This window comes from Capricornis sumatraensis, chromosome 8 (assembly GCF_032405125.1).
Source record: "Capricornis sumatraensis isolate serow.1 chromosome 8, serow.2, whole genome shotgun sequence".
Classification (NCBI taxonomy): Eukaryota; Metazoa; Chordata; class Mammalia; order Artiodactyla; family Bovidae; genus Capricornis; species Capricornis sumatraensis.
Window position 1 is genome coordinate 84,469,440 of NC_091076.1, and position 22,278 is coordinate 84,491,717.

Below are 22,278 nucleotides of genomic sequence, written 5' to 3' on the forward strand. Positions count from 1 at the left end.
TTTCTGAGCACATGCTCAGAAAGTAAAGGTTTAAGGTTTTTTAAGAGAAAAAAAAGCAATTTTTCTCTTTGTAAGAAAGTCTTTTTTTGTGTAAATGAGCTGGAGGGGACTGTGGTTAGATGACCCCAGTACCTCACAGCCTGATAAACTCTAAGGCAGAGTGCTGGGCTCTGAACTCTGACGGACAATATGAGATGCTCGACACTGACCAGGGTCACAGCGCTTGCCCTCGGGAAGCCCCTCCCTCCAGCACCTTGTCATCCAGAGCATGCAGCAGTGCGCTTTGTTCAGAGTGTGACTGTGCTATCAGACAAGGAGCAGAACAAAGCCACACCAAGATGCAGACGGCAGCTCATGCCGACTCCTGACCTGACCCCAGAGGCTCATGCTGGTGTCCCAACTCCTCTCCTGCCGCAGTCAAGTGACTATGTGCCATGAACGTGCAGGGCCCTGGACAAACAGAACAGGGAACATTACATCCCAAAGACACAACTACACCACGCAAAGCTGCAGAAATCCCCACAAGCTGACCAACACTTCAACATCCACGCGTGGATATTCAGCTTCCACTTTATTTTAGTTATAAAACAATTGCCAAAACACAAAATTAAAAAAAAACACACACACAAACACAGTATGTTTTTATTCCTTCTTTTGTTGCAGAAAATAAATAACCGTCACATATTCCATATGCTTGTCTATAAAAGCATTTCTAAAAATGTAATTTACTGGATTTAACAGCATAATCTTTTTGGCTTTTCAACTGCAGTATCATACAGCAGATCATTTTATTTTACTAACTTTTTAAAAGCACTTGGGCTGCAGCAACTTTTGATAAAGGCCGTTTGTGAGCTTAAAAATCTTTTTCCAAGTTATTTTTTAAACGGTTAAACTGAATACAACCAGGTCTTAAATTTATTCTATTTAAGAGGAGAATATAGTTTTTCTTTTATAAAAATTGCCCCTCAAACTCACAAACACCCAAATGGACATAAAAAGTGGGTCTGTCTTCATAGAAATTAACAAAAGGAAGGAACAAGACACAGCCGGCCCCCGTGAAATGCATCCAGCCAGGCATGCGCCTCAGAGTACGGACGCTCACGACTCCAGTGTGACCCTCGGGACTTTTTAAAAGAACAGTGTTCAGTCATCTAAACCTATGTTTCTGAAAAGGTAGGACATAGACTCCCCATTGTGAATCCGACGGATGGCTTCTGAGAGGGTCATGCTGATATCCACAGTTTTGATTTTGGGGCACTGGAGCTTCTGGATTTCATGTGGAATTGTATTGGTAACCACCACCTGCCAATCAAGAGGAAGAAAGGAGAGGTCGTAACACCAAGTAGCCTCCTGGATGGGTCTGAAAAAGCGACACATTCTCACCCTTCTGAGTCCTACTTCCAGGACTGGGGTCTACTCTGCCTTCAGCATGAGTTCAGTCAGTGTGAACACAACCTGCATCTGAGGTTAAAGTTTGCACCCACTGTGACAGCTATACAGACAGATGACAGCAAGTGTGGGCAAGGATGTGGAGAAACTGGAAGGCTCACTCACTGCTGGTGGGAACGCAAACTGGTTCAGCTGTGTCGGAAAACAGCCTGGAGGTTCCTCAAATGGTTAAACATAGAGTTACCGTGTGACCCAGCAATTCTTCTCTTAGGTAGACACCCAAGAGAAATGAAAACATCTCCATCGGAAAACCTGTACATAAAAGTTCATAATAGTGTTATTTACAATAGTCAAAAAGAGGAAACAACCCAAACTATGAATAGAAAGCAAAATGTGCTACATCCAGGCAATGAAATACCATTAGGCAAAAATAAGGAATGAAGTACTGACACCTGCTGCAACACGGGCGAACTTTCAAAACATTATGCTAGTGAAAGGAGCCAGACACCAAAGGCCATGGTATTATACGATTCCATTTACATGAGAAGGCCGGGTTAGGCAAACCTGTTACAGAGACAGACAGCGGATTAGCGGCCACCTAAAGATGAGTGGGTTGAGAAGAATTGCAGGCAGACAACGGGTAAGGAGTTCCACTGTGGCAGCCTGAAAATGTTCTAAAAGTGAGGGTGGTAATGGTTGCACAATTCTGTGGAAAAATTGAAGATTAGTATATATTTACTTTTTTAAATGAATTTGTATTGGAGTACAGTTGACTTATTTCATATGCATATATCCACTCCTTTTCAGCTTCTTTTCCATACACGGCATTATAGAGTATTGATGGGTAGAGTACCCTGTGCTATACAGCAGGTCCTTGTTGATCATCTATTTTATACATCATAGTGTGTATATGTCAATCCAAATCTCCCAATTTATCCCTCTCCCTCTTTCCCCCTTGGTGACCACAAGTTTGTTTTCTACATCTGTGACTATTTCTGTTTTGTAAATAGGCTCATTTGTACCATTTTTTTAAGACTCCACTTATAAGCAATATATGACATTTGTCTTTCTCGCATACTTTAAATGGGCCAGTCATAAGGCATGTGAATTACAGACCTTCCTCCCACCCACCATCCAAGCTTTCACTTTACATGGTTTCAGTTACCCCTGGTCAACCTCGTTCTGAAAACATTACATGGAAGGTTCCAGAAATAAATAACCCATACATCTTAAATCATGCAGAGAGCCGAGTAGTGTGAGAAAACCTCACACTGTGGTGCCCCATCCGGGAGGGGGCTCATCCCTCTGTCCGGCAGATCCCACCCCGGCAGTGACTCACAGTGCCTGTGACCAGCGGACCCTTATCTCCCTTAATAATGACCCCAGAGCACAAGAGCAGTGATACTGGCAATTCAGATACACCAAAGAGAAGTTGCTAAGTGTTTCCTTTAAGCAAAAAGGCAAAAGTTCTCAAAGAAAAAAATTTTGTGCGCTGAGATTGTGAAGACCCATGGTAAGAATGAATCGTCCATCTGTGAAATTATGTAGAAGGAAACAAATTCATGCTGGTTTTGCTGTTGCACCTCAAACCACAAAAGTTATGGCTACAGTGTGTGATAAGTGCTTAGTTAAGACGAAAAAGGCATTAAATTTGCACAATAAGGTATGTTATTATAATAGTTATATTTTATCATTAGTTATTGTTAATCTACTACTGTGCCTAACTAATAAACTTCATCACAGACTACACACAGGGTTCAGTACTATCCTGCACAGTTTTGGACATCCCCTGGCAGGCCGTGGAACCCATCTCCTGTGGATAAGTGGGGACTTTGGACTTCCCTTGTGGCTCAGCTGGTAAAGAATCCACCTGCAATGTGGGAGACCTGGGTTCAATCCCTCGGTTGGGAAGATTCCCTGGAGAAGGAAAACGCCACCCACTCCAGTATTCTTGCCTGGAGAATTCCATGGTCTGTATAGTCCATGGGGTCACACAGAGTCGGACACGACTGTGACTTTCACTTTCCAGTATATCTCAATAAAGCTGATATTTTAAAAAGTTAAGATTTGATAAAACATCTAAAAAAGGAGAAACAAACATTTTTCAAAAGCTATAAAAAAAAACCAAACTTAGCCTTCTTTAAAAAAAACAGAGGATAGAAATACTTCTCAAGTTATTATTTATAATACATATTTCCTATTTCCAAAATAAGCCTCAAGACAGTTCATAACAAGAAAGTCCACACACGAGACTTGAATGGGACAGTCAGGGATCATGCCAAACCAGCACTAAGAATGCAATCACCTGGCCACCGTGAGGACTCAGACTGGCTCTCTGCCTGATCTTCCAGGAATGTACAGGAGACAGCACTTTTATTTCTTGAAAGATAATAAGCATGTGATTCACACAATCGCTGTCCAGCCAGCCAGGCCCTGGGCCGAGGTGGACAGAGCAGAGCAGGGATGCCTGCTTGGCTCACTTCACCAGCCAGGCACTGGGCCGAGGCAGACACAGCAGGGCAGGGATGCCTGCTTGGTTCACTTCACCAGCCAGGCGCTGGGCCAAGGTGGACAGAGCAGGGTAGGGATGCCTGCCCGGCTCACTTCAGCTGGGCGCCACAGGCACGTAGGAAGATGGCCAGCATGCCCTCCTCTTTGTCATGTCACGGGCATCTGTCCAGGGGGAGTTGGGCCTCAGCATCAGGCAAATAGGGTCTGAACCCACGTGCGCCTCGTGGCTGCTCAACCTGAGGTCCCTGCATGTCTCTCACTCTCCCCACAGGGGTGTGTCGAAGCTCAGGGTGGGTGTGTGCCTGACCCCGGGCAGTACTTGCAGGGACTGTGTACTCCATCAATAGAAGTTACTAAAACTACCACCCACTGCCACTGTCAGGAGCAGAGGCTACAACCAGTGACCAACAAAACAGAACTCATGCCAGGAATCCACTCTTAATGCTCCACCTACTCTCGTGACCTCAGGTCAGGGGCCCACATGCACCAGCAGGTGTGCCCACACGTGGCCTGTCTCTGTTACCTCATCGATGGCAGACTCCTCGATCAGCCGGGGGGCGTCAGAGGACAGCAGGCCGTGGGTCGCCATCACGAAGATCTTATATGCACCCCTCTCCTTTAGGGTCTCTGCGGCGGCCAGGAAGCTGTCTACATCGTCGATGATGTCATCCTGGCATTACAGACGCAGCAAAAGACATGAGCACTTGTGCAAAGGTGAGTCTAGACCATGGGGAGAGAGGAGGGACTGAAGACATCTGCAAAGGTGAGTCTAGACCATGGAGAGAGGGAAGGGGCTAATTCTACTATGACATGCTTGCTGTCCATGGGGACCTGTCCAGAGAGGTCACTGGCTTCCGTGGTGTTCCCTCTGGGCCTCCCAGCTGGACAGTCATGACAGCTGTCACTTCATGGCTCCTGGGCCCTTGTCTTTCTGTCCCTACTTTCCAGAGCAACGCCCCACCAGGCAGGGGCTCCAGGAACATGTACCCATAAGTTCATGCCCAGTATGGCACCTGTTAGGAGATGCTCTGACTCCACCAGGTTCTTTCCCCTTTGGTGCTACTTTTCCTTATTTTCTGAATTTTTTCCACTGGGTGGATGGGAAATGGGGTCTTATATATTTTTTTATAATGGGAAGACAAAAAATACTATCAACAAAATACACAGTCTAGTGGTTTCTAATCTCACAGAGGCCCAGTACGAGGTAATAGAAAATACATATGGTGGTTTCTGTTCCTGGATCCTGACAGCAGGCTTCTAAAGTGGTTGTAGATGCCTCAGTAATCAGAGCACGACAAGAGTCTCTTGTCTTTACTCAGTGACTCTGGAGGGCTCTTGGGCGAGGGCTGGTCCCAGAAAGACCAAGCCATGATGAGAAGCCTGGCATTTTCAGCCCCCTCAACTCCTCCAGAGAGGGAAGGGGGCTGGAAATGGACTTAATGACCCTCTGACAGGGTTCAGGGAGCTTCCAGGTGGTGCGCCCCAACTCCACAGGGACCCTCCCAGCTCTTGCCCTGAGCATCTCTCCCTTCCTCTGGCTGCTCATCTGAGTCCTACATCACATCTTTTAATGAACTGGTGAACGTTAAGTTAGTGTCTGCCTGGGTTCTGAGAGCTGTTCTAGGACATGTCCGAGTCCAAGGAGGGTCCCGGGAGTCATGTCAGACAGAAGTTGGAGGTCACCTAACAACTCCCAGTTTTTGGACCAAAGCAAACATTTAGCCTAAGACACCCACCAACTTAAGTGATATTTACCTGGCCATAGCACGATCCTCAGCACAATTAACAAGGTGAGCTGACAAGTTAACGAGGGTAAATACGACAACCAGTAGCGACAGAAGAGGTGCACGTACCACAATGATGGCGATCCTGCCTCCCACGTCACCAACAACTGTGATCGGGGGCTTTTCTTTAGGAATCAGCACTGGTCAGAAGAGAATACACACACGTTTCTGCATCTGATTTCCTGACATCCCTTTATCTGCCTAAAAGCAGAGCCCCCAAAAGAATTCAGTTGCCATAAATCCTGATCCAGGAATAACACAGAAGACTGGCTCTCATCACCCAGACCAGAGGTCAGTGCTGCTCCTACATGGACATCGCCATGGAGACAAACACACGGCCCTGTCTCCCCTAGCCCTTCCTGAAAGAGCCACTAGTCCTCCCCTTGGTGCCCCTGCCCTACTCCCCTTCCCCTAAGCCCCAAATTCCAACCTTCTCCTAAAATCTGTCTTCTCTCTTGCTAATCTGTCTGTTGACAGTTTTATTTCACTGCAGTCTCCTGAGCAGTGAACCTAAAGAGGCTAGAGGAAAAGCTTCTTCTCCCTAACAGACTTAAACAAAAGCAGTAATTTTTTTTCCCATTGAAAAGGCGTTATTAAAGCTTGAAAGAAGTTTCTTAAAGACAAAAACAAACTTATGCACAACTCCAACAGCCAGTCACAGCCACATTCCTCATGTTCCCTCCTGGCCCAGGCAGAAGACAGTGAATAAGACATTGCCTCATTCACACACATTCCTCAAGTTTTCTCTTGTTTCCAGTCAATTCTTTCAATGGGCTGCATAATGAGCGGTGCTGATGAGACATTCTTCACCAAGGCCTCCCCTCTGAACCATTTACTTGTCTAGTATTTTACACCAGAAATACCAGGAACATGAATAACTTGTGCACCTAGAGCTTTCTGCCCGTGTTAACCTCTGCTCTAGCACATACTACTGAGTGGATGAATGTGATCCCTGATGGGCCACAAGTGAGTCTAAACTAGGCATGTTCATGGGTCTTGCTGGGATCAGACAGGCCACGCTGCTAAGGGGCCATCAGAGATGCACTTGTCACAGCCAGAAAAAGGTACCAGTTTTTGCCAACTTAAGAAACAGACAAGAAGTACTTCACATTCAATAAAGAGATTAAGTCAGCCTTAAAGGCAAAGAAGAAGTGACCCGGGGCTGCATGCTTACTGGGGATCTCCAGGCTGGGGTGGATGGCGGCTGCGCTCCTGACCATAGGTGGGGAGTGCCGCCCGTCCACCAGGTCGGACTCGGCGTCCTGTGCTTCTCCATGAATCACCGCAATGCCCAAACGCAGGCGCTCGGCGAAAGACTGGGCCCTAGGGAGAACAGGAGGTGGGTCACAGCCATGCAAAGCGGTTTCTACTCATGTCTACGGAGAAGTGTCACAGGAATTCAGAAAATGAAGTTTCCGAAAGGATTAGTGAAAAAGGAGACTGAAACAACCTCAGCTTCTGGGAATCCAGGACAGAGTGTGGAGAACCCACCTGACACACGTCCCCCTGCAGGGCCTGTGGGCATGCAGCCAGCGAGTGAGCCTGTGCTATAGGCTAGTTCACCTCCCTGAAGCCTCTGCTTCCTCGCTTGGAGCTATGCACTCTCCCTGCTCACCTGGTTAACAGTGAGAACCAACACGTGAGGCAGAGCGCGCTAACGACTCAGCAGAGCAGGAAGGCTCAGATGACGGGGGGCATTTTTTAGCAATAAAGTGTTTTTAGATGCAGGGGATATACAGTGTTGACGGTACATACCCCTGCTGCACACTGAATAGACTGCGGTGTAGTATAAACATAACTCTAGATGCACTGGGAGACCAGACGTCCATGTGACTCACTTTACTGCAACACTGTTTTCTGAAACCCACACCACCCCCAGGGTGTGTCTGTGTCTGACATCCTTTCAGTCAAACACAACTGCAGGTTCTGTGCCCCTGTCTCATCAGTTACTCCAGTTACATGGAACTCTCAGCACTGCCCCATTTGCACACCTGTAGTGTCTGAAAGTTTTGTAAAATGTCACTTTTTAACACATACCAATCAGTGGCTTCTTGGCTGGATAGAATTATCTGTTAATAAATTACTGAGTTCTCTGAATAAAAGGCAGTAAACAACCTCAAAATATATTTGCTGGCGAAGATGTGAAGATGAACCACCAGCAGCTACCCCAGGGCAGGGCTGGGACTCTACAGTCCTGGACACTTCCTGGTAGGAAATGTGACCGGCAGTCACAGACGGGGACTGGGACAAGGGAGGATGATGAACCATCACCTAATAAATGAAATCGGCAGACAGGCTGTGCACTATCAGCTCCCAGGTCAAAAAGCAAGGGCCAGAGAGGGAGCTGCTGCAATGCGACCCAGAACACTGGGATTCAACGGGCTGGACTCAGGTGTGGTTTTACACAGCAGCTGTGAGCACCCACCTACCTCTTGGCTGAGGCCGGAGACTTGGCCACGATGACGGCGTTCCTGTAGTCTGGGATCTGAGAAGAGGAGGGGCTGGGTGACTGCCATGTCTCCAAAGGCTGCTCACACCAGCTCCACAGTCAAAAAAAGCAACACCCCAACACACTCAGAAATGTCAGCTGGTCACTTGAACGTTTTCCAAAAAGAGAGAAAACTCAAAGTAAATTTCCTCTTTGGAAAATGGAGAAATGCCTACCTAAGGAAAAAAATTATCATCAAGACATGAATCTCATAGACTTATTTTAAGAAAAAAAGTAGAGTTAATCAGTAATAAGCCCATATCTAAGTGGCAGCAAAAATGTTTTTATAAAGTCAACAGGAAGTCCTCTCATGGACCCCTGTTACATGTAATTTCACAGCCCAAGGATGATACTCACTGGACCTGAATCGAAGGCATTTGTCAACTTCTAAATAAGTGATTACTTAATGTAACTGTCACAGCTGATGAAGAAAGAAACCAGCCTGCTAATGGAATCAGCCTAGCACTCTTTACAAAGATACTAAGAGCCCTTAAGAAAATAAGCAAATGTCGGTCTACATTGAAGCCCTTCACTTTGAGCATCTGAGTGACCTGGATGAAGATGATGACAACTGAAGAGACACACAGTACCAACTCCTCAGAGCTCACAGGGCAGGACTAGCAATGCTTTTCAGCTGAGCAGTAGTTTGCTGTTTCTGATTTCATCTGGGCAATATTTTCAAACCATGTGCTTAAAATCTAATCAATTCATTAAATTATGTTATTCCATTCAGATATATCCCCATTGATTTCTCACAATTATGCTAGCTTGGTGAACTGGAACATAAGCACTCACCACCATCTAGCACATTGCACAATCCCTAGCATGTGGAAAAAACTAAATAATCAATACTTAGTAAACAAACAAAATCCTGATGAATTTGAAGAAGGTTCTATTATACATATACCTAATTGGATAAGATGTCTCTCCATCTGGTCCATCTACACACACAAATAGCACAAAATATTTTCATTTTCGCATGTTCCTCATCTTTCCTGGGAGTCTTTATGAACTGTTTTATGTACTTCCATGCCTCACTGAACATCATCAAACAGCACCAAACCCAACCAAGAGGAGAAATAACTAATGAAGGGACAGTTACTAAAGCAAAGAAAAGGAAACTTTAAAAGAAAGGACTTTTTAAAATAAAAACAGGTCTACTTCCTCCTCGGGACTCAAAACAGGAAATCATATGCATAAAGAAAGAACAAGTTGTTATGAAGGTGGAGGTTATTATGGTCAAAGTAAGAAGGTCAGCAGCTGGCTGGTTCAGGGGCAGGATGGACGCGGCTGCAAGAAAATGTCAGCAAGAGCAAGGCATGGAATTTTCCAACCAATTCAGTACAGGAGAAAGCAAAACTTGAACAAAAAACAGTTAAATAATATATAGACTAGATACAAGATTTCAACATCTAATAGCTCCTGAAGAAAGAAATGAAAAATCCAAATTACAGAAAACAAAATTTGTAGGGAATGGAAAGGCCCCACTGAGCATCCAGTGAGATGGATGAAGATGGTTCATCTCACTGGATACTGGTTCATGGGTCATAGATGTCCACAGACATGCCATGTGGAGATTTCAAAACCACAGCAAGAAGATAAAGCACTATCTCAAACGGGTAATTCTGTCCAAGTGCAGATTAATACAGCCCTTCAGACAACCTTAATTTTTGCAGTATCTAGTAAAATATTAAAAATGTAGATACTTTTCAATCATGATTCCACTTCCAAGTATATTTCAGAAGAGCACTTGTTTAAGTACTGAGAAAAGCAGGTACTGCTTTTAGTACTTGAAGTACTGAAAAAAGAATTTTCAGTGCAACATTACTTAAAATTTTTTTTAAAATAAAATATTTCACTTAAAAGAATGAAAATTTAAACTACCTAATATCCAGCCAAGAGGGAAATGGATGAAAAACCTGTGGCTCATTTAAACTTGTGCTTTAACACCTAAACAGGCAGCTACTTACATTTACATTAACTAAACTCAAATGAAATCAAGGATTCCATTCTCCAGTCACACTGGGCACTTCAGCTGCCATTCTGAAGGCAGAGTGAACATTTTCACTGGCATAGAAAGTTCTATCCATTACAGTTGGTCTGAACTTTGGAATACTGTGTAGCAATCATGAAGAAAAGAGGTAATCCTCTATATCTAAACATGGAAAGACCACCAGACACCAGTTGGGGAAAGGAAAGACAGTTACAGAACAGGAAAGGAAAGAAAGTTTCAGAACACAAACAATATATCAACTCTTCCCCGCCCCAAATTGATATCTGCAACTATGTGTACATTGCAGAGGGAGAGAGGGTAAACTCAGAAGGTACTAAGAGGATTCAGGATTCAGGACACACCCCACGCAGGTAGGAGGTGCCCTGCAGAGGGTCCGGCCCAGGCTGGTGATTCTAGGCACCTGAGGTCCAAGAGAAAAAGAGCAACTTCAGAGCTCCACAGATGAAGTCTCAAGTACACCAGTTACATTCATAAAGTCAACTTTAAGCAGAACATGTCAATGTTAATTCTTCATCGAGCCCAAGATGGAGATGCATATTTCAGCCTTAAACAGAAGGCTGAGAAGTCTGAGCTAACTCACCTCCTCCTGAATGTACTGTAAGAGGAAGGGAGATGCTCTCAAGTTGTCAACAGGTATATTGAAGAAGCCCTGGATTTCCTTCTGGTGTAAATCCATAGTAATGAGATGAGTCAGACCTTTGAAAACAAAGCAGACACACACACACAGATTGTTTCATGACCAGCTGCACTGTACGAATAAGAACTCCATAAAATAAGATACCATATGGAATAAATTACTATCTAAAATTACTCTCTCATCAAAAACTCAGCCTCTTTATTCCTCAGATTCTTAGTACAATGAGATTATGAGACAATAGAAAATATAAATGCTGGTCTCTGCCCCCAGGACAGAACTCCTAACCCCTTGTTACTCCCTCAGTGCTAAGAGCACCTCTCTTGTCACATCTGGTCTGTGACCCCATCTGACACAGAGCTCCTGAAAGCTCTGAAGATGGGCTCCTGGACATGGCTGGTCACCTTGATGGGAAGCTTGGCATTACCAGGCTTCCCACCCTTACTGTCCAGAAAGGGGGAGGCACTGGACATGGAGCTGATGAATGACCACGCCTCCCTGAAACCCCAAGAGCAAGGGCTCTGGGGAGTATCCGGGTGGTGAACACGGATACTCTCCTAAGCAAGTGGGGACCTGGGCTTTCCCTCCTCAGAAGGGAAAGACTGATGATTCTTCTTACAAAGAGATGCACGGTTTTCACACCAATTTAAAACAGCCAAAATCACAGCGATGAAGAAATGCCTCTAATAATTCTATGAGAGAGATTCCCTCTCCCTGAAGTTGTGTCAGTAGGCATGATAAAGCCAGATTAAGACATGTCTTCAGATATTAAGGTAAACCTCACATGCCTGTAACTGGAAAAAATGAAGAATCTTTATCCCACTGGCTCCTTGAAGGATATTTGAAATGGAAATACACACACACACACACACACACACACACACACACATACACACACACACTTCAATTGGAAAAATTTTTTAGAGCAAAATTTTCCCAAAAGAGCAAGAAAGTCTAGTGGCCCATCATGAGCAAGACTAGGAGGGCAGGGGACCTTCTCGGGAGCTTGATGGCCCATCTGCTCCCTTCAGCAAAGTTCTCAACAGGGTGTGCCTGGAGGTCACTGGGGTTCAGGTCTGGTCATTTTCTGTTTTGCTTTTGCCTTCTTTGAAATGCTACAGGAGAACTTTATTCTGCAGTAAGTGTGTTAAAAGGTAGTATATGCGGACTTTTTATTCTTTTCTCTCTGTGCAAACTCTTTGTGATGTGTGCCTTCTATAGTCACATACACAAGTACACATTTGTGTGCATGTGCACACACACACACAAAGTAACAACTCTGAAATTATTGAGAAACAAGGGGAGACACTTAGGATGTTACTGAAAAATGCACAACACAAAATAACACATAGGATTTGCAAAATATGACAAGCTGTTGTGGGAAAGAGAAGAGGTGAAAATAAAGAGAGTTGCTATGTTAGAGTAGCTGATTCCAATGCCTTTTCTACTTTAAAAACAGCCTTAATAGGACTGCCACCTGCCATTTCAACTTTTTAATCTTTTAAACAAAGAATTTAAGAAAAAATAAGTTGTCCTCATGAGCTTTGTGTTCAGAGAGTTTAGGCCAGGAGCAAACTGTCAGCATGGGCGTCTGTTACAGATTCACCATCTGGAAGCGACATCACTCTGGGCACTCTGTCCAATGCTCTGAGTAAGTGAACATGAGGCTTTATGATTCCTCAGGTAAAAATGCAACTCCCAGACCCCCATCAACCATCAATGCCCGCCCCTCACCGGCTTTGCACATCATGGAGGCCAGCAGCTTGGAAACGATGGAGCCCCTCTTCCTCATCTTGCACTGCTTGCTGTAGGGGAAGTAGGGGACCACACCGATGATGCTCTTGGCGCAGGAGGTCTTACAGGCATACACCATGATCAGGAGCTCCATGATGGTGGTATTCACATCCCTGCAGCCCAAGGGCAAAGACCAGCAGGGAGGGTATCAGACTTGCCACGACCTCTCTCAGTCCCAGCTAAGCATCACCAAGATGCCACACCCGCCTCGGCCAAGACAGGCTCCAGACACACAGAAGAGACAAATACCACTCTTCTCCGGCCTCCATCAGAAGCCCCCACACTGCCTCTCAGCCAATGACTCAACTTCCTTTCCCACCAAGAACAGCACTGTTCACTCCAGTTTACTCAGGACAGAGCTCCAGAGGCATCCTTAGCTGCCCTCCTGTCCAGACACTGGCAGCATCTCACACTCCACTGCTGCCCTGGCTGAGGCCCACCTCCCCAACGGACGGCAACAGCTGCACCCATATGTTCCCTGCCCCTTCCCCCTGTCCCTGGCACTCTGTCTGCAGCCACTCTCTGAATAGTACCTGGCTGATCTTAGAGTCACGGTCAGATCACAGACTCTCTGCCCAGGACCCAGGGATGGTTTCCCACTTGGCCTGTGGCAGATGCCCAAGGCCCCACAGGGCTCCTGAGGCTCCTTCTAGATCTGCCCCACTCCCTCTCTGCACCCTACTCCTCCTCCACGCCAGTCCTCATAGCCACCTGAGGGCCCTCCGTCTAGGGGCCCCCATTCCTCCCTGGAATGACCTCCTTGCCAGCTGGCACCAGCTTCCAGTGTTTGTCAGAGGTCACCCACCGATCGACCCTCACTCCAGCCTCCTGCCACCGTCACGCCAGCTTCCTTGCACACTGTGCTGGTTTTCCCCAGAGCCCTCATCACCTCCTGACAAACTGGATGATCTACTTGTTCATTACGTCACTTGCATGTCACAGAACGCAGGTTCCATGAAGAGCAGGGTCTGTGATCTATTCTAATCTTTTATGCCTCTTGCGCATCTGTAACAACGGCTGACACACGGCAGACATCTGACACATGTCTGTGAATAAGCGAGTACATGAAAGAGCAATGGGAAGCCTGGAGCTTTCAGGCGAGCAGCTTCTCTGGATTACAGAAAACTTAAGTCAATGGACATAATTTTCTTCACTTAAAATTTTTCTTATATTTTTAGTAAAAAGAGGCACTTATTTTACATATAAATGCACATTTAGCATGCAGCAATTTTTGGAATCTCTAGGCTAAAAACTGATGTACTATACAAACTCATTTCTAGACATTATTAAAAACTGCTGAGTTAAAATTTTCATCTAAGAGGCCTTCAGGGACATGTGTAAACAGAGTGGCGTGTGATCAAGGACTGGTGCAGACACCTCACTGCACTGAATCTTCTACCCAGTGTACACACCTGTGGCTCGACAATTTCTAGAACACACGGCTCCCAGACGTCACGGCAGACAGAGACACATCTGCCTTCACTACCGTCTCGCTTCTCCTTTAACTTATGATGCGGCAGGACAGCACACAGTGACCACATTTAAATTATTCACAGGAAAAGCTTTAAGAACCCAACTAAGTGAACATCTCTCATGCTGCTTATTCTTTTTGGGAACTAGAAGAGCTTCCCTATAAGCTCCGTGAGACTCTGGCTCCTGACAGTGAATGCCACAGGGGCTCACTGTCCCATGCCTCTCCCCCAGCGCGCGGCTATCCCCACACCGAAAGGACACAGGAAAGTCAGCAGCTATGTCAGAAAGATCAGCTGAGTAGCATCGGGCTAGTTTTAAAACAATCTTAGTCCTTCTTGTCTGGGTAACTCTTATTATACTAGACATTCAAACCCAAACAGAGACCCAGAAAGCAACAACATTTCTGGTGGATAAGCTACTCACTTTGAAACAGTCTGAATGATGAAAACATCTTTTCCCCTCACAGATTCTTGAATTTGTACTCTTGTTTCTGGCAGGAAAAGGGGAAAAGAGAAGAAGGGTGTACAAGGCACATCATTTTAAAAAAACACACAAGAAAATCTGCACCATTCCCCAAGGTTATAAACTATGGAAACTGGAACTGTTACAAACTCACTACAAGGCTTTAGATTCCATGGAGGATAACAAACACTGATTAACACACTTTGAAAATGCCACCTGACACTAGGGCCACACCAGACACATGCACTCTGCCTCAGGGGACAGATTCAACCCAGGCCAAGCTCATGCTTCCGTCAGCTGACAGCAACTGCCTTTGGGTGAGGTCTGAGGATGAACCTTTAAGTCCCCAGCTGTGACCTGCCCCATATTCTCTATGGAGCTGGTATTAGTGGGGGTGGGAACACCATGATGGCCCACCCCTGTCTGCCTTCCTGCAGATAGAACTCACTGGACACTGAGGCTGACTGCTCAGTTATGGCCGGGCTGGAATGGCAGGTACCACACAAAAAAGCCATCACAAGGGCACAGGATCACTCACCTCGGTCAGGCTCCTGATACACCTGCACTTTGCCCATCTCCACCCCTAGCCGCCTAGAGAAGAGAAAGAGGGACAGAGCGGAAACATTAATAAAACAGACAACATCTTTACTATTAAGATGGTTTAGAAATTGATGAAAATAAAACAAATTTTAAAAATAGAGACATTACTATTATCACATTTAAAGTGGGTCTCAAACTGTTTGGTCATCTAGCCCATCACACCTCCACCCCACACCTACCCTGTCCTGGGGCTCCCTGTGCTCCAGCCACATTCCTGCTGTCTCCTTTCTGCCTGGAGGACTCTTGCCCCAATTCCCAATTGCTGCCATTTCCTGTCTCTCAATTCACATTCCACCTACAGGTTTACAGGCACTTGAGCACCTGAGCTAAGGCGGCACAACCTGCCCCATCTCTCTGATTTTCCTGCGCAGATCACTACCTGAAGTTATCCTGTTTGTCTGTTTGTTGACTTTCTCCTTGTCTGGCACCTCCACTAAAGAAGGAAGGATTCTGACCGGCTTGTTCACTCTTATACCCCAGTATCTAGATCAAAGTATAGTACACAGCAGGGGTTCAATATTTATTTAATAAGTTACTAAAATTATACTGAACTGTAACCTGTGAACTACCTTCATATAGCATAGACCCTTCATTGTTCTCTGTATTCAAATAGCTCTATACAAATGTAGCACCTCACACAATCGCTGGCACTCAGGAGTCCTGGTAAATGTCTCCTGAATCCATGTGTAGGAGTGATGACAGTTTACAAAAGGTGAATCCTTGGTGCACTGATGACATGCAGATTCACTGTAAAATAGCTGCTGTCAAAGTTAACACCAGCGCCAATATGCATGTTAAACGTAAACCACCACTGAACAAGCACAGGCTTTCACAGCGTGATTATACTCACTCAGCGATCTTCTTTGAAAGCTCCATACACGATGAATTCGAATTAGCTGAAAACAACACCAGACCCCCTTTGGTTATGTTCATCTTGGCTTCTGATTCAGGTGGCGCCACACAAAACATCAAAACCTTCTTGGTTTTCCAATTCTCAGCACCTAGAAAGATACCAAATATGTTAAAAACTGTCATATGAGATGAAATACACCTGAATATTTTTGAACAGCAAATGAGCTGAAGGAAATTAGTTTTTACCATAATGGAGTCTTTCACATTGAACGTGTATATGGACAAGTAGGGAGTCTACTTGAATTTATGGAAAGATGTCATCATACGACTCAGTTATTTTCATGACTACTGGGAATAAATGATAAACTTACAAGAAAGGTGGAGCTGAAGAGCTCAGTGTTTTACTGTTTGCTGCTTAAAGTCAATTACGACAACCTTCTTTTAGTTTCTGACAACAAAATTCCTCCTGGATTAACACACAGAAAAATGGCAGAGCCATTAGCAAGGACACGAACTGACTGACCCTTAAACAATGAATAAATAACCCATCCACACCCAGCTTTCCCTGTAATACCTGTTTACTCCAAACCCCCACCCCCACCCCGCCCCCGGCCTTGCAGCTGTCCTGGGTCCTGTCTAAGCCTGACCTGGTCATCGGCACTTTCCTCAACTGTTAACACAAGGTTGAGCAGATTACAATAATCTTGAAGGAAAGTGACTCAGCCCCATAACTGACCAGCAGCAGGCACACAGAAAGACCCTGGCCTAGAGACCTTCAGAGTCATCCACATGTTCCTCCTCCTTCCACTCTGGGGCGAGTGTCCTGATGGAGAAAGGCAGGCAAAGGACTGGGTGCAGGATCAGCAGCCCAGGAGGTCTGGAGGGATGGAAGAGTCTTCAGAGCAAGCCTGCTGCATTAACGCAGCTGTTATGTTTATGTGGCTGGCTCTTGGAAGGCTGGTGGAGGGAGGAAAAGTCTGGAGCCCATATCTTATTTGTTATTCTTAAATTTTAATTACACAAGTACATTCTCCTTGTAAAAAACTGAAACATGAGAGTTTAGACTAACGTCACCAGCTCGGATCGGATCCCAGGCTCCTCCCACCCACCTCCCCGGAAGAGACAGTTCTTATTACTGGTTTGATACAGATACCATCCGCCGGTTTACACATTCATACATGTGATCCCCATTTAAAAAAAAAGTATAAAAATTCATTTGTAACATAAAAAGGGACCATCATACAACTCTATCTCTAATCTGCTTTATTTTGAAACAATGTATTTGAGAACCCAAGGAGAAAGCATAGACCCATTGTGTACTTTCTAACTGTTGCCAGTGCTCCCTGGTGCAGCCAGGCTGCACTGGCAGGTCATTAACCCAAACAGGCCCCCCTGCGCATGCATCTCCCTCTGCAGTAACTGCCAGGGGGAGCCAAGGGGGCACAGGTGGGTGACTCATGGTCCCACAAGCAGGCTAGGAGAAAACACTTCCTCTTCAGAGGCCTTCCACAATGGGAAACGTGGGCCATCCCGCTGGACTTGGCCTATTAATTACAAACAGAAACATGTGAACAACTGGCCAAAGCCCTAAGGAGACCAAGAAGGACCACTGGTGGGTATAGCGGAAAGTGGCTTTGGAGCAGGGATGAGCAAGGTACATGCAGGCTAAAACAGGTTATTTCTGTAAATGAAACTATACTGGAACACAGCCATGCTCACTGTTTACAAACTGTGGATGCAATGGTAGAGTTAGGTGTGGGCTGCAGAACCTAAATTATTACCTGGCCCCCTACAGAAAATGCATGCTGACCCAGCTTTATAGCATAGAGTCGGGCAGGGGGGCTGGTGCAAATGAAAGAAAGAATACTATTTAACCCTTGACACTCAGAATTGGAGGAGATCCTGGTTGTCTTCTATTACCATCTTGCAACCCCTTTACAGCTGTGTTTAAGAACAGAGGTCTGGAAAAGGAAACCACAACAAAAATAAAACTCATCCTCCTGTAGTTATGAACACAGGCTTTAGAGTCAACCCAGGTTTGCATCTTAGCTCCTATTTGCCCTCAACTTACTGCAAGATCTCACGTAAACTAACCTCTCTCACCCTCACCCATGCCACTGAATACTGACCTTATAGGGTCACTGTGAGATTAGCTCCTGTACAGCACTTAACACACTGCCCCACATACAGGATACCCTTGGTAAATAGAAGCTATGAGGAGTCAGCTTGTAATATGTTCACTATCTACTGAACAAGCACGTAATATGCATGGGGGTGGCAACCTTTATGCATCCCCCAGTCTTCAAATAAGAAGCTTCTTAAAGGAAAACAGCGTTCTTGAGTGGACGTGTAACACTGAGAATCACAGTGTCTGAAGGGTAGGAAGAGTCCTCAGAAATAACTCAGTCCATCTCTAGGACTCCTACCAATGAGCCACTCCAGACATCTGAACAGCCCAGACCCAATGCCCACACCCTGAGGGATGTCCCAGCCATTCCAATCCTTCCTCAGAATACACAATGACTGCTTTCCTGGCAGCTGCCACCTCTGGGCTTTGTCCTTTCCTTGAAGATTTATGGGAAACCTCAAATTCCTTCTTCCCTAGGCAGTCCTCAGCCTATCTCAAGATGGCACTCTTGACCTGGGCCTGGCATTACTGATCATGGTTTAAGTCCTTCATCACTGACCATGCTCTCTAGGGTTCCAGTCCAGGCTTCAATAGTGGAAACCTAAGACCCCAACATACCACAGGCAGGGAGATTGTTTGGAAACAGGTATCAATACAGCCATGTTCTCTGACTGTTCATCTCAAGAGCTTGTCAAACAACAGAACTAGCTGCTAGTTTCAGTTCTCCTTTTCCTAGTGTAAATTCAAATTGTGTTCTTTACCAAGCTTCTGGGCAGCAGACCAGCTTCAGGAAGAGTTTTAAAGAGAATCCTCAGAAGCAAGATAATCACCGGGATGGGGGGGGCAGAAAGTTCATTAGCACAAGGCTTTAGTGTGAACAGAGTGTAAAGACAACATTCCCATTTCTCCCCCCATAAACTTCAGTTGCCCTTACATTTATCCTAAATTAACTCTGGAATGTGTGAGAATTATATATAACACATGAAAACACACTCTTTCCACAGAATCTCAGCACCTCACACAAAGTGGGTCGTACTTCTCTTTGAATGAGACGGGGCAATCTGCTAAGTCTCATGAACCAAATCTCACTGAAAGACCACTTGCTCTGTAAGTGCCAGCAGTCATCGTAAAAAAAAACTGATCCACACCTCAGATGAGAAAGGCTGGCATCAAGGTGTGTAAACACCTTCCATCTGAAGACGGTTAGAGTCACAATGTCAATACCCAATTTGTCTCCCCAGTTACCAGCTACGCGTTCTTGGCTTTCCCCACTGGACAAGAGATAGAAGCCTGTTAAAAACAGCTTCCCCAGCAGAATTTAAGGCTCAGGACAACAGAGACTTTTTCCACTATGCTTTTCTCTGCTGTGTACCCAGGGCCTAGAACAGCACCTGGCAGACAGAGAGGCTCAGTACACGTCTGCAGATAACACATGTTGGTCAGATAAAGCCTGCCTCATTGAGCTGCACTGATTAACACACAGAGTTGAAAGTAGTTTGCAAGCTCAAAGGTGCCATAAAGAATTATTATTTTTATTCTGATGTTCTTCACATTTTGGGGACGTGAATTCTAAGAGAATTAGAAGGGCAAAGCCTGTAATTAGATCAAATTAAGTCCCCAAGCCTCTGGGATCCCAGGCACTCTGCTGTCTCTCCATCAGAATGTTTTCTTTCAGCTAAATACCATTTTCTGAGAGCTCTGAATTCTTATGACAACTTAATAAAGCAGGTATTACACTGCAAGTCGACCCCTTTCAGACACTGTGCTAGGGGGCAGGGTGAGGCTTGGAGATGAAGATACTTCCTCCAGGCGGCCCTCCTGGAAGCAGAGGACACCAGGTCAGCTTCAGCTTGTATCCCAAAACCAAGGAGGGTGACCTAACACTCAGAGTTACAGGCGGGTAGGACCTGACAAACACCAGGTTAAAAAAACGTCTGTAGAAAACTCGCCTTGTTTGGAGAACAATTTATATCACGTGCCAAAGAAAGAACACATGACTCGGTATTTCCCCTTTGGAGAATTTATTGTAGGGAAAGAAGGAAAAAGCTCAATGATGGCCACTGCATGGTTTTTCTAGGAGGACGACCATGAACATATGGAAAAGTTACATGATGGGGGCAATTAAGTAAAACTCTGAATATACATTCAATAGAATAAAAAACGGTATATATCTGAGACTGTGTGAAAGTGCTTATGTTAAGCGGGTACAGAGCGGAACTGCATCTCCTCCAAGCTGAACTGGGTGATAAGGGCAATGGACCAAGTCGGGACAGGAATAGGGAGGAGACGGGCAGGACTTTGTGGGGTTCAATAATGTGGGCGAATCACTTTAGTTGTGTACGGAACATCTTCACACATGAGAAATCACACTTTCTCACTCCAAATCTCCATCCCGAATTTCTTACTCCTTGCAAAAGCTGCACACCCAAACCGCGTCAGTGTCAATAAAAGGGGGAAAAATCCGCACCATCACTGTGCAGTCGGGGTGGGGGGGGACCCTGAACAGCAGAAGCCTGCCTCGCAGCCACATCCCAGCCGCCCTCGGGCTCTGAGCGCCGGCCGAGGAAGAAAGCATCTTTCCGGGCGACAGAGGCCGGCCCGCACCGCGCTTCCGCCCGCGGCCGCAGGTTCCGGACCAGCCGGACCGGCCTCGCGCCAGGCCCGCGGACCCCGACAGACCGGACCGCGCTGAGGGCGACACGCGGCCGGCCCCCGCCGAGCCCCCCGCCCCTGCACCTGCGCCCCACAGGCCCGGCCCGCCGGCCGCGCCACCACCGTCGCCGGCTCCCGCCCGCCTACCTGGCCCCGACCCCAGCCCCGGCCCCGCCGCAGCTTCCGCTGCCGAAGGAGGAGAGAGCCGGTCCCCAGGCGGCCGGTCCAGGAGCAAAATGGCGACTCGGAGCTCGAGAACGGCGTCCGCGGCGACAGCGAGGCCTGGGGGCGGGGCCACGTGGGCGGGGCCTCAGGAGAGACCCTCTGCGGGGGCGGGACCCACCGAGGAGAGGGGCGGGGTCTTCGAGTCCAGCAGGAAAGTGCTCGGCCGGACGAGGGGCGGGGCGAGGTCGTGAGAGGGGCGGGGCCGACTGGAGGGGTGGGACCGGATCAGGCGAGGGGCGGGGCAGAGCCTCCAGAGGAACGCGATCATCACCGACACGTGAAAGCAGGTGAGGACTTGCTGTTTGGAATTACAAATGTCTGGGTTCAAGTCTTTACTGGCCTGTAACCTTGGACTCCAGTACTCTTGCTTGGAAAATCCCGTGGACCGAGGAGCCTGGTAGGCTGCAGTCCATGGGGTCCAAAGAGTCGGACACGACTGACCGACTTCACTTTCACTTTTCACTTTCATGCACTGGAGAAGGAAATGGCAACCCACTCCAGTGTTCTTGCCTGGAGAATCCCAGGGACGGGGGAGCCTGGTGAGCTGCCGTCTATGGGGTCGCACAGAGTCGGACACGACTGAAGCGACTTAGCAGCAGCAGCAGCAGCAACCTTGGGCAAACTCACTTCACCTCTCTGTGCCTCAGTCTCCGCAGCTGAAAAGTGGAGATGATAGTAGCACCCATCTTAGGGATTGTTGGGAGGAGTAAGCAAAATAACACCTACTGAGTTTCCAGCACAGTCCTTGCGTATAGTAAACCCTCTATTGTGGTTAATTACAGTTATTTGCTTTGTTGTCCTTTCTTCTTTTATCATAAAGTAAGGAATTGGTGCTTGCCTGTGTTCCTTATAATTTGAGTATGTTTTATATATGTATAAAACATAATAATTGCAAACACATATGGAGTGTGTCAGGTGAAGTGCTTACCACATATTAAACACTGTAGCTTATTTAACCCTCACAGAAGTATGAGATGATCTTATTATCTTCATTTTAATAGTTGTGGGAACTGAAACACTGACATTAAACAAATTGCCTAATGACAAGGGCTTCAGCTGTAAAGAATCCTCCTGCAATGCAGGAGAGACAGGTTGGATCCCTGGGTCTGGAAGGTCCCCTGGTGAAGGAAATGGCTACCCACTCCTGTATTCTTGCCTGGGAAATCCCATGGACAGTGAAGCCTAGTGGGCTACAGTCCATGGATTCTCAAAAGAAGGACACAACTGAGCGACTAAACAACAAAATGACAAACAACCTGAACAAGAACTTCC

The 22,278-nt window shown here is 46.3% G+C and overlaps 1 protein-coding gene across 2 annotated transcripts; it reads right to left on the reverse strand.

Moving 5' to 3' along the window:
* Positions 1-665: 665 nt before the first annotated feature.
* Positions 666-21,035, reverse strand: PRPSAP2 (phosphoribosyl pyrophosphate synthetase associated protein 2). 2 transcript variants are annotated; one of them, XM_068976071.1, is made up of 12 exons: positions 20,929-21,033; positions 16,373-16,467; positions 16,000-16,150; positions 15,088-15,140; positions 14,511-14,577; positions 12,555-12,727; positions 10,767-10,882; positions 8,114-8,169; positions 6,859-7,007; positions 5,754-5,824; positions 4,424-4,570; positions 666-1,302 (listed from the first exon to the last, which is right to left on the reverse strand). In XM_068976071.1, the coding sequence occupies exons 3-12, from the start codon at positions 16,116-16,118 to the stop codon at positions 1,144-1,146; spliced, it is 1,110 nt and encodes a 369-aa protein (XP_068832172.1). In that variant the 5' UTR covers positions 16,119-16,150; positions 16,373-16,467; positions 20,929-21,033; the 3' UTR covers positions 666-1,143. The 2 variants fall into 2 exon arrangements, with proteins under 2 accessions (XP_068832172.1, XP_068832173.1); XM_068976072.1 differs by lacking the exon at positions 16,373-16,467 and having other exon boundaries at positions 20,929-21,035.
* Between the last annotated feature and the right edge of the window lie 1,243 nt (positions 21,036-22,278).